At 46.4% G+C, this 12,635-nt stretch overlaps 1 protein-coding gene across 2 annotated transcripts in view; it reads left to right on the forward strand.

The window, feature by feature from the left end:
- The window catches only part of DOP1A (DOP1 leucine zipper like protein A), a 1,079,867-nt gene that overhangs the window by 819,860 nt on the left and 247,372 nt on the right, over positions 1–12,635 (forward strand). For both annotated transcript variants that reach the window (XM_086926553.1, XM_086926552.1), the window contains one exon: positions 7,722–7,788. In XM_086926553.1, coding sequence (XP_086782679.1) covers positions 7,722–7,788 — 67 coding nt within the window. The remainder of the gene's footprint in view (positions 1–7,721; positions 7,789–12,635) is intronic.

The raw sequence follows: 12,635 nt of genomic DNA on the forward strand, positions 1-12,635 counted from the left end.
GCCGGTGTAAAGGTCGCAATCCAGTCCGTGATGAACTGTATGGGGTCAGCTCCTTCCGGCAGGTTCATGACGCGGATGTTGCTCCTCCGGGAGCGCCCTTCTAAATCGTCAGTCTTGTATTCCAGAGCTTTGAGCCGGGATTGCAGGTCCGCAATGTCTCGGTGGTGTTGCATTTGTGGGTGTATAGTGTGCATCGCCTGTTCTCCTTGGGCTACTTTGTCCGAAAGTTTCCTATGGTCGTACCGGAGGAGGTACAAGTCCGTGGCTAGGGTATCAAACTTATTCTCCATCGTCACCCTGGAGTGTTCTATTGTGGAGGGTATGGACGCCTGGTGAGGAACCACGCGGGCGACAGCAGTATCTCGGGTTAGTGGTCTGGCCGGTTCGATACCTTCAGGGGACACCTCGCATCTTGGCAGTCACTGCACTCTGGGGGTGGGGGGGGAAAGCTTCCCCCACTGGAGTCGCCACCGGCACCAACGAGTCGTCTGGATCCTGGTGGTTCCGCACAAGAAGTGAGGAGGGTCTCACACGGCAGCTGCCCAGAGTTTTGGCCGTCTTCTGGTGGCCTGTCTCTGTCAGCGCGTTTCTTTCTCCGCGTTCCCGGAGTGTGCAGTAGGGGCAGGGAGCAGGTGAAGGGCGACCCGGTTGACCAGGGGGGGTCAGCGCTTGGTACCCCGTGTTGCGGCCCAGGTCTCTCTTGGTCGGCGGGTCAACTCATCTCGCCGTGGGCTCCCATAGCAGGGGTTGCGGCGCCGGTATGTATCGCTTTGGGTCTCGTCGGGGCCTCGCGCGGGGGAGGGAGGTTGTCATCCGTTCCTTTCGTGGCTGTCACAGTTGTCCCCGCGTCTGCAGGTCTAGCGCGCCTCCTCTCAGCGCTGTCTGGTGTATACAGCCTGGTGGCCGCTAAGTATGCGGGCTGGTAGCGTGTCCCTGAATCCTGGTCCCCGAAGGGCGCGGCGTAGCACAGTGAGTGGCTCCGTGCGTCTTCTCCCCGCAGTCAATCTTCACGGCCGGGGCTATGAGGCATGCAGGGGGTGTAGTAAATGCTGCATGAGGAGGGGGGGGCCCGGTGTGTTCTTCGTCCTCCGATCACCCCCAGTGTCTCCACGCTCATGGCTGCGTATGTCTGTATTCTGTTCCGCCCGGCATTGGTGAGCCGCAACGTTGGTGGTGCGGTCTGGTGAGGGCGGGCCGCGTTTGACTGCGTGGTTCCTCCGGCTTCCTAGCGCCGCCTCCTCACCTTCGTGTCCAGCGTGGGTGCTCCGTCAAGGGATTCCGGCGCCTCAGGCTCGGGGGCACTCAGGCGCCGTCACTCCACCCGGAGGCCACCATCTTGACAGGCCGAGAATGGGAGCGACAGCAGAGCGAAGCGGTCTTCACAGGGATCTAATCTGGGCACCTCGTGTGGGTCAGGGCTGCCCCGGGGTGTTCCGACCGCCGATTCCGCCTTCTTGGCCCCTATAGCAAGTAAGGGGACACCATTAGCTGCATCGAGCGTGGGCTGGCAGTCGGAGCTCTAGGGAAAACGATCCGCCATCTTAGGCGGCTAAGCCACGCCCCCTCGAGACTCACCTTCTTATCCCTGCATCCATTGCCTGAGAGGTTGGTGGTTCATTACTTCCCATACCAATAGGGAATCTAAGAAATTAAGAGGTATGGGGAAGAAAACCTTTTCTTCAGGAAGCATGGTGTTACGCTCACTGAATGCCGCTTGGCTTTTGAGTTGCCTCACCGATGTCCTTTGGGACATGGCAGTTTTAGAAGTCTCTAATCTGCTGGAACACCTAAGGAACCTCTTTGCTAAAGTTGTCTGTGATGGACAGGATGCCTCTCCCCACATCATCAGAGCAGCCTGGACAAGATGGGCTGTATTGCCAGGACCATAAGCTCATCAGTTACCGTAAGAGGGTATGATTGCCCGTCCTCTACATGGCTTTCAGCAGATGTAAAAAATACATTCGCAGGCATACCGGTCGATGGGGTAGCAGCTATTTAGTTAGAAAGCACGTGAAGTGCTAGAGCAATTTAATGAAGGAAGAGACACAGCTAGATCTCTGGGACTTCAGTCGACCTTTAGGGATTTTCGCCCCTTCCGAAACCCAAGGCCTTTGACAGCGGATTTCATATATTGATCCTAAGATCACACGTGAGCTGCCTGTACTTTGTTTTGGGTTCTACTCCTTTCCAATTTGCTGTTCTTCTCTTCGTACTGACTTTGGTAACTCGAGGTCTCACAAGGGTAACAGTCTTGGCACATCTCAGGACATCAGGGATGCCAGTGTTCCCTGTACATGGTCGACTGGCTGCACTATGGTTGGTTCCTGATTGTATTGCAGTATCTGCAGTTGACTGCTTCGCTACTGGACATTTTGGAGTTATCAATCAGTGTACCCAAATTTTAACTGAAGGCCTCCCAGCGACTCCTATTCATAGGGGCAGTACTCTTCACAACCTTGTTTCTGGCTTCTTTTCCTCCCCAGGACATTTTGGATAAGCTTCCAATGTTTTAACAAGGAGGTTGGGTTTCAGTCCTAACAATTTTGCGCAGGCTAAGTCTTTTGACTTCTTGCATCATCCTCCTCCTGGTTGCACTTGAGGGCCCTCCAATGGTTCTTCCACAAGCAGTGGCTCCAAAATCCAGGAGATTTTGCAGATTTCATTGTGATCTTCAGGGACAGTGGGCTGTGGGGTTCCTACAAGAACCTTTCTTGGGAGAGTTCCTTACTAATCTACTACAATGGTGACAGATGCATCCACCTTTAGGTTTAGTGTGCATCTGGCAGATCTGTGGATCATAGGCCACTGGTCATCAGAAGAGCAGAACTTAAACGCTAATCTCCTAGGATTTAGGGCAGTCCATCTGCCACCCGAGGCCTTCCACTTGTCCTTTTACAGCCAATCCGTCCAGATCTTGATGGACATTACTACTGCTAGGTGGTACATCAACAAACAGCAGGAGTGGGGGGGGGTCTGACCTTCTCTGTCAAGATGCGTGGACTTGAGCATACCAACAGACGGTGTGGCTGGTATCCACCCACCTTGCGGGTTCACTCAATGTCAGAACCGACAATCCCAAACTGGGTCATCTTGCTGACCATGAGTGGTATCTCCATCCATAGGTCGTTCAGAACATCTTCGCCCTGTAGGGAACGCTTCTGGTGGATCTGTTTGCCACTCTCGACAACACCCATTTTTCGATGTTCTGTACCCTTCAGTATCCATAGCAAGGAGATTTGAGGAACCTGTTTCAGTGTGCCCCAATTCATCTTCCAGTCAGAGTGGACCTGCTGTCTCAATCGGCTGCCAGATCCTGCACCCCAATCTCCAATGGTTACATCTTCATTTCATGGACAATGAGTGGGGCAATCTGAATTCTTTTCAGCATCCACCAGAGGTGGTTGACGTGATCCCGTCAGCACATTGCCCCTCAACTAAGTCAGTGTTTTCTGGGAGATTGAATAAGTTTGTAGCCTGGTGCACAGGCAGGCACAATGACCTCTTGAAAGCAACTTTGGCTACCATCCACTAATTTGCATTATCCTTGGCTCAACAAGGTTGTGCAGTTGGAACAGTGAAGGGGTATATTGCAGCCTTGTTTACTTTTTTATGTCTCCCAGACCAACCACCTTTATTCAGGTCACCAGTGGGTGTTAGATGCTTGATGTTAAAGACTATGTTTTTGGTTGTGGGGACCTCAGCTCATTGAGTTAGCGAGCTACAGTCTGAGGTTCCTGTCAACCTTTCTCATGCTTCTTCGCAGATAAGCTCATATTGTGGACTAATGTGGCTTTCTTACTGAAGGTGGTGTCTCCTTTTCATCTCCAGAGTCTTTCCAGCTAGTCTATACCATGTATAAAGATCTACATTCACTGGCGAAAAAACAGCGGCCTGAGAAAATCTTGCGCCACCCCAACAGGGAATAGTCTTCCACTGTGGCCTTAGCTGGAGATAAACCAGTTGGAGACATGTATGAAGTGGCAAAGTGAACCTCCATCCACATATTTGCAGATCACTATGGTATGGTTTTGGAAGTAAGGAGGGAGGGTCACTTTGCCTGCTCAGTTTTACTGGATTTCTTTGTTTGAGAGAGTTTCCTTCAGGCCCACTTCCTACAGATGAGTATTGCTTGGGATTGTGTTCAAAAGTGAAGAATCTACAGGAAGAAGTATCTATCACAAGAAAAAGTCACTTACCTTCAGTAACAATCTTTCTGGTAGATTCTCTATTTACCTGCATATTCCTCACTGGTCCGACCCTTTTGACTTTTCTGAAGAAAATTTGAAAGCCTCATAAAACGATGCCACTTAAATTTGTTGCTACGCATCTTTTTTGTCTAGGTGTTAGTCCCATCCCTGCCTCAAGCGATGCAGTTAAAAAGTGGAACCGATGTCAGTGCACAAGAATGGAGGCTATATGGCTCCAGTAATGTCACCAGTAATCCTTTTCTGGTGTCCAGTCTGAGCCAACACCCCCTATTGGTGCCAGAGAGCTATGACAGAAGTTTACAGATCCAGAGTAGCATCTGGGATATTCGAAGGCGAGGAATTTGGAGGTAGATGGAGTATCCACCAGAAAGATTCTTACCAAAAGTGTGTAACTTTTTCCATCAGGATGGGATAAGACTCAAAAGACTGACTGTGGGCTTGAAAGTTGCACCTCTGCTGGATTCATGCCATCCCCAAAAATTACAAAGGGGGAAGGAGGCTACAGCTAGGCGACAAACCAAGAGAGAGTAGTAGTGGGAGCAGAGATGGTGTAAAGTCTTTATAAAGGATTTTTCTTATGGACACTGACTACTCAAATTATTTTCATTGTGTTGTATTTTGTAATGTAATGTAATTTGGTATTTGTAGAGCGCTGACTGCCACTCTGAAAGGAGCATCCTGGCACTGGTTGGAGGTGAGAGGGGGCCCGAAGAATCCTAAATGAGTGAAAGACAGAGTTCGTCTGAGGCGCTAAATACCCAAGTCTTCAGTGCCTTCCTGAATTGGGTTTCTGTTTTTAGCAATCTTAGATGAGTTGGCAGAAGGTTCCAGGCTTTTGTCCTCAAGGCAGCCACTGTTTTTCCTCCTTTTGTTTTACATCTCAAAATGGGTCGTTTAAGGAGGTTGGCTGGCGAGGACCTAAGGGTCCTGGTTGTGATGTAGGGAGTGCTCCATGCTGAAAGGTACTTTGGTCCTAATTTAAGCATGGTTCTAAAGATGATTAGGAGGATTTTAAAGAGTATTCTCTTGTGCAGTGGAAGCCAATGAAGGACTTTTAAGGTTGCTGATGCCGAGGACCTTCATGGGAGTTTTAGAACTAAACGCTCCGGCACGTGTTGGACAACTTGGAGTTTTTTAGTGTTGATTTGTTGGCTCCTGCCAGAAGGCAGTCCAGGTGCGAGAAAATCAGGACCACTGCCACTGATTTCCTTGCCGGGGTGGTGATTTCCTTGCGGCAAGTGGAATTAGATGAAAGTTTTTTTTGCGATTTGATGAGGCTAAAGCAGGTCCCTCCTACATCTGTTGCATGTTGGAGGAAGGAAAGCGCAGTATCGAACTGTACTCCTAAATTTTTGGCTACCTTGACCATGTCAGGCGGAGGTGTTGTTCCCTCTGGCCACCATTTACAAGGCTGGAATGAGACATCTTTCTCTATGGGAAGGATTTCGGTCTTGTCTGTGTTGCATCTAAGGTGGTTGTCCTTCATCCACTGGATGACTTCAGCTAGGCAGCATTTAAAGTTAAGTTTGGTGTCTGTAGGATTGTTGTCTAGAGAAAGGATCATTTGGGCATTGTCTGCGTAGGACGTAACTTCAATTCCAAAGGATGCTATCAGGGAAGTGAGTGGGGTCGTATAAATGTTCAACAAAAGTGGGCTCAGAGACGAGCCCTGTGGGACTCCTGTTGTTCTGTTGCGTTCCACAGGAAGGAAAGTGCCAAGGGTCACAGCTTGTCTGCGGTTAGTGAGAAATGATTTTATTCATTCCAGAGCGGTGCCTGTGATGCTGCAGAGTTAGAGTCTCTTCAGGAGGATACCGTGCGAGATGGTATAGAACGCGGCAGACAAGTCAAGTGAGATCAGAACCGTTTTTTTGCCTTTGTCGCTATAGTTTTTAGTGTGTCCGTTATTTCCAGGAGTGCCGATTCTGTGGAGTGATAGGGACGAAAGCCAGATTGCTGATGGTGGAGGATATAAGTGACCTCAATGAATTTGGTTAGTTCTTTGTGTATGATTTTTGTCGGTGATTTTGCCTAGCAGGGGAAGCAGTGAAATGGGACGGAGGTTTGAGAGCACCGAGGGGGTCGATGTTTTTGGTTCTTTTTAAGTGTTTTTACCAGTGAACGCTTCCATCCTTCTGGCACTGTACCTGAACTTAGAGAGGAATTAACTATCTGATTTATGATTGGATTGACCTTATCTATGATTTTGTGGAGGATCATGGGGGGCAGGCATTCAAGGGAGAACCTGATTTGCATGCTCCTATGGTATTGCAAGTCTGTTCCAGTGATACTGGTTCAAAAGTTCGGATACAATGAGCAGTGATAACAGGGACGTGCTCGAGGGTGACTTACTGGTCTGGGACGGGAACCGTACAACTGTGCGATTAAAGTACTTTCTTTCTTGAAAAGAGAAGCACTGGGCTGGACACTGAAATTAATGTATTTGTTGGTTGGCTAGTGAGTGCAGAATGTGAGCTCCCCATGCTGCCTCCCTGAGAAGCCTGTGATTTCTCGCCCTCGCTGCCCTCTTAGACAAGTGCTCAAAGGGTTGTATTTATCACGGGTTGTCGAAGCATGCTAGGGTATGAACTGCAGGTGAGTAAACATTTCTGAGACAGTTGTATGAAGAGCAACAATTATTTTGTTGAGCTCTTCCACATCATGTGTCTTTCTAACATCTCGATAATTACGCAAGCCATGTTCCCAGGTTTGACCAGATATTCTCTGCGATGGAAACATACACACAAAACCATCTTGAAAAAAACATTACAACAGTCCTAATTCAACCTGAAGTTGCCACGTTATTAATGTTTTTTACATTGATAAATATTTATGATGGGGAATGCATTCAGTGTTTCTTTATCTGTATGCTGGAGTTGCATCTTGAGGGGCCGAGGTGAAAGACCTTTGCACATATGTTTGTATGTTCATCAAGTGCTGGGAACACAAACCCTATGCATAGGCTTCTCTGTATTACATTTGCTGAGATAAACCTTTCTTAATTATTCTCTGCTGCGGATATCAAATGATTGTTAAGGTTAATTTAAGAAAATGTAAATCAGATTTTGTTTTCTGACGATTTGTTGTCGTGTTCATTTGGTTATGAAATAAGAGTAATAAAACACAAAGTATCCCTGGGGAGCTTTATTGAATTTTATATGATCTCTTTATCTGAATTAAACTTAATGAAATACTGTTGGGTTTCTTCCTTCATCCAAATAGTTAATTAGAAAGATGGTTTTCTACCGAACTGTACTATTGGGTGCACCCTTTGTCCTTATCGCTCTAGGTCATAACATGGATTTACAGTCTTTGATAGTACAGCTCAGGGCTTTCATTAGAATGCCCTGTAAGAGCCTAACAGAGCCAAAATGAGAATCCCCTACTCACACTAGCCCTCGAACTATCCTACTCCCTGCTGTCAGGCCCCTGGGATTTTATGGCACTCTGTTTTTGTATGCTATTATTTGCAGTTCTGTCAAATTATAATTCTGTTACTTTTACGTTTGACAGTGTTCTTAATGAGTTCATTCTGAAGAATCCTAACCTGGAAAATAAAAAGGACCAAAGAGACCTTCAGGTTTGGAAACTGCATTAATTTGTTTACATCAACACTGTAACACTGAGAAATAAGACCTTGTGGAAAGCTTTAATTATATGTATATGGACATTGTTCCACATACTATGAGACAGCATTATCATTTGATGCTTACACTTCAGTTAGATGTTAATCCCCCTGTGAGAATAGATTTCCTTGCTGTGGTTGATAATCAAATAATATAATAACGCTGTGCTTGGGGTTGTATTGATTCCTTAACGATTAGGGAGCTTTAGGAATTACTTGTTAGCTCAATGTTGACCTATCTGACTTGTTTGACTACCAGTTCAGTGACAAATGTAATTTTTTTAAACTCATTCCGGCTATAGTACTGGAGGTAGCCACTGGTTAATGAATATTTTTTAAGAGTCACTTATAATCCACCAATTAATAATGCTGGGTAGGTGACGGGTAGCATATGGATATTAGGTTGTTCACAGGTAAGATACTGCTCTATTTTAGAATATTGTTCTCAATAGGGGATGGAGCCAGTTGTCATTCCTTGTAACTCCAGCTCAGGTCCATTCTCCTGCCAAGTTCAATGGTAGAACCAGGAGGAGTCTCAAACATGTCAGTTTCACAGTTGTTAGAAGCAGTGACTCCCCCAGGTAGTGCTCGCTGGTGAATGGGATCCTACGATGAGCCTGAAAACCTTTGGAAGACAAAACTTCACCCTAAACACTATGACTCTAAGCTTCTCATGATGAGGAATTCTGATGGCTGTATCTTTCTGCAGAATCCTCATTTTAACAATAATCCCCAGGTGCCATTATAGTTGGGAAAAGCATTACACCGGCTATATCTCTACAGTTCCATGATGTGGCTCCAACCATGACTTTGCCTACTGGACAGTTCTTAATTTGAGCCAGTGGTTTCCGATGCTTGGCACCAGCACTTAATTGTCAGCACCAGAGCTTCCTAGATAGGCTGCCGCAAGGTGGCGCTGTCTGGCTGATTTAGAGAAAACCACAAAAGCAGTTAACTATTAATTCAATATCAAAAATTACTTCTACCTGCCGCCCAAACCATTCTTATAGCTTTGGGGGCCTGGAATAGTCGAAATTGGCACACTTGTTGGAGTGTGATGGTTAATAGTCGTGTTAGTACTATAATTGGCAGTATGGCAAGGGGCAATGTGTGGTGCACGCTGCTGTGGCCTCCTGACGAGAGCCTTGGCACTTATTTTATTTTAAAATTCTTTTAACAAATTAAGCACTGCTCCTGGACATGGGGTCACCTAATAAGCACCAACCTGCACTCTCACGTCAGTTACTGTTTTACCAATGCGATTTAGAGCCTTATTGCAATGCTTCACCAAAGAAATTCTCCTCAAGTTCAAAAACAACTAGGTAAAAGTTCTCAAACAAAAGATTTGGGGTTCAAATCATGTCCTCGGTGCTACAATTGAACGTTTTAACAGACCCACACAACAGCTTATTTATTATTTAAGGTTTTTCTAGAGCGCGTAGTCACCCCGAGGGTATCCCAGCGCTGAACCTTTTACTCACAAGGGGAGATAGTCAGGAGTGATGATGGCTCAGGGGAAGAGTAGGGTTTTGAGAGACTTCCTGAACCGTAGGAGGTGTGGTTCTGCTCTGAGGCTCAGGGGGAGTGCGTTCCACTGAAATTTACAAACTAGTTAAAACCTGGAATTGCAGACTGCTTGGAAACTACACAGATGGATCATGGGTAAATGAACAGCAGGAAGGGAGCAAAATTCTGAGAAAGGCCTTGGTGTTCTAACTGCTTCCCATTCCACCAGTCTCTGATGAAAGCCTGACATTGATGAGGTACTGTGCCAGGCTAATGTTGGAAGCAGATCCAGTGATGGTGACTTGGCGCTCAGTAGAACCTTCCACAGGGTTAGCGATTTTGATTTGAGCCCCTGACATCTGGCGAATCTCATTGATTTTAGTTCAAGTGGTGTATTGAATCCAACCATTACAACACAGACTGTAATTAGTAAGTTGTTACAAATGGCATTTCTGGTTGTCAGAGTATGTACCCTGTACAAGCAGGAACCACCACTCTACTCAGGGTAAGCTAGATACACACTAAGAGATAGCCTATGCTCACCCTCTTGTAACTTGGCACAGAGCAGTCAGGCTTATCTATAGAGGTAATGTGTAAAGTATTTGTGCAACATACACACACACACACACCCACACACACACACACACACACACACACACAGTAACAGAATGAAAACACCTAAAAAATACTTCAAACAGGTTTAGAAAAGTAGATGATATTTTTATGAGTAAAAAGAGACCAAAACTTCCAATAAGTTAAACTGTAATTGTGAATTTTTTAAAAGAATCCATCAAAAAGTCGTGCTTAGAAGCAAATAGCGCTTAGGGGTTACTTGAGGTCATGCTGGACCGGGTTAAACCCAAAGTTCAGCTCGACCGCAATAGAGGGCAAGCCGGCTACAGGACTCTTGCAAGTCCCATTGTAAAAGTACCTTGGATGGAGCAAGTGTCGGCGTCGAAGACTCTATGCATCGGTTCCGTACCAGACAGGTGATGAAGGCGTAGTCGGCAAACCCCTTTACTATGCAGGCACTGCTTCGTCGTCGAGCCGCACTGTCCACCATCGTCGTGCCACACAGTCTGTCGAGCAATGTCATTGATCAGCTCCTGCTTCGAGGGCAATTCATCAGTTCTAATCTGGGCAAGGCCACCACTGCGTCGATTTTGACAGTATTGTACAGCAAAAGTCACCTTTCAAGTGCCCAGGACTGGATTGGCACCACTTGGCAGGGCAGGACTCACTCACCAATGGCATAGTCGAGGTGCTGTTGCAGGGTTGGAGGAAGTTTTGATGCCCCAGAATCTTCAGAATAGGGGCAAGCCAGAAAGCCCTAGGAGTCGCTCTGGGTTCAAGTGAGATGGATGCAGTCCTTATCCTCAGCAGGGCACAGATGAACAGGTAACAGGGCAGCACAGCAAAGCTGAAAAGCAGTTCTTCCAGAACAGCAGAGACGCAAAGTGGTAGTCCTTGTAGCACAGCAATCTTAACTCCTGGCAGAGTTCTTCACAAGTCCAGATGTGTACAGTTTTTAATGGGTCATTGCCCCAATACTTATACCCAATTGTTCCTTTGAAGTGGGGGCAACTTTTAAGAAGCATCTTTGAAGTGCACACAGCTTTAAAGTATATTAAGGAATTCTCAATGCTAACCTATGAGAGGAGAAGGCCTCCCCATAGTGAAAAACAAATTAGGGTCTTTGTCACTACTAAAACATGCAAAACGTACCAGTATATGTCCTATGTTTTACTTAAACAGCACCCTGCCCTATGGGCTACCTAGGGCCTACCTTTAGGGTGACTTGTTTAATAATAAGGGAGTTTAATCTCTTGGCCAAGGGTTTTAAATGGCTTGTCAAAATGGCAGGAAACTGCACACACAGGCACGGCAATGGCAGGCCTGAACTGGTTTGAAAGGCTACTTGTGTAGGTGGCTCAATCAGTGCTGTAGGCCCACTAGTAGCATTTAGGTAACAGGCCCTGGGTGTAGGGTATACCACTTTACAAGGGACTTAAAAGTAAACTAACTATATCAATTGTGTGTACACGAATGTTGCCATGTTTAGGGGGGAAGAACGTGCACTTTAGCTCTAGTCAGGAGCGGGAAAATGCTCAGAGTCCTAAAGCCAACAAAACTAAATTAAGCAAAAAGAGTAGGAGGAAGGCAAAAGGTTTGGGGTGACCCTTCAGACAGGGCATTTCCCAACATAAGTGCTTTAGGAAACACAAATCCTATAATTTATGACAAAATCAATCGTGTTCTTAGAGACCGTTTACCGTCCTGATGCCATTTCCTGTTGTTGGGCTCTTGCTCATTTATCGATGCAATTCCAAGGCTGCCAAAAATCCAGCCATTATTACCTGCTCATCTGATGATCCCACGCAGTTCCAGGCCTTTTGCCAGGACATGTTGGACATCTGAGGTATGGCTACGATACCCTCTGTGCCACTCTGCAAGGGTAGATCTTCCCTTTCATGCTTGGTGCCCAGATCCTGTCAACTTCGGACTCTGTGCCTTCACTTCGCACCTAGAAGAAAGTTCTGAATGGCCTCATATCCTGTTGGTCAAGTGCCATACATGTTGTTACCTATGGCGTCTTTACTGAAGCCGTGCTTGAAGGTGGCTGAAATTATCCAGGTGGCACAAGAAGGTCAGAACTTACCTTGAGGGACAGTCTCTTCATATAGCCCGAAAATTTACCTGAATGGGGGAGTTATTCAGCTATGGAAACATAACCATTTTTGATAAGGTGTATGATGATTTTGAGAACTGAAATCTTTTCCTGCCTTCCTACTCTGACTTGCTGACCCTTACCATCACTTACAGAATGCATGTTATTTAGAGACAGCTCCAGAAGTGGAAATGTCTTACCCCTCTGAGTCTCCGGCAGAGGAACTATCCTCCTTCACCACACTTGTGAATAAAGATACGAAAACCGAGACTTATGCCTCAATCTGAGCAACCAAAGATTACAATTTTTATGGAACTCTTGCAAACTACTTCCTCAGTTGCAGAGTCCGCTCCAATTCAAAAGGCACTACTGGAGCCTGTCTTGGCTTTGTAAAATTCTTTCTTGTGTCCAACAAGCCACAGGAAAACTGCCAGATGCCATAGGCCAGCTCCAGGTGATCTAAAATGTTTTTCCTCGCATTCGTCACCAGAGATGTTGGTGGTTCAGGCTTCATTTTGCAGAGTGTACCCCAATGTGTTTCCTAGTGGACCTGCGACAGAGAGTCCGAAGAGACTGGATGCTGTCCGGAAGGGTTTGTGTCAAGCAGTCTCACCTTTTTTTAAGATGA

The sequence above is a fragment of the Lissotriton vulgaris genome, chromosome 6 (genome assembly GCF_964263255.1).
Source record: "Lissotriton vulgaris chromosome 6, aLisVul1.2, whole genome shotgun sequence".
Classification (NCBI taxonomy): domain Eukaryota; kingdom Metazoa; phylum Chordata; class Amphibia; order Caudata; family Salamandridae; genus Lissotriton; species Lissotriton vulgaris.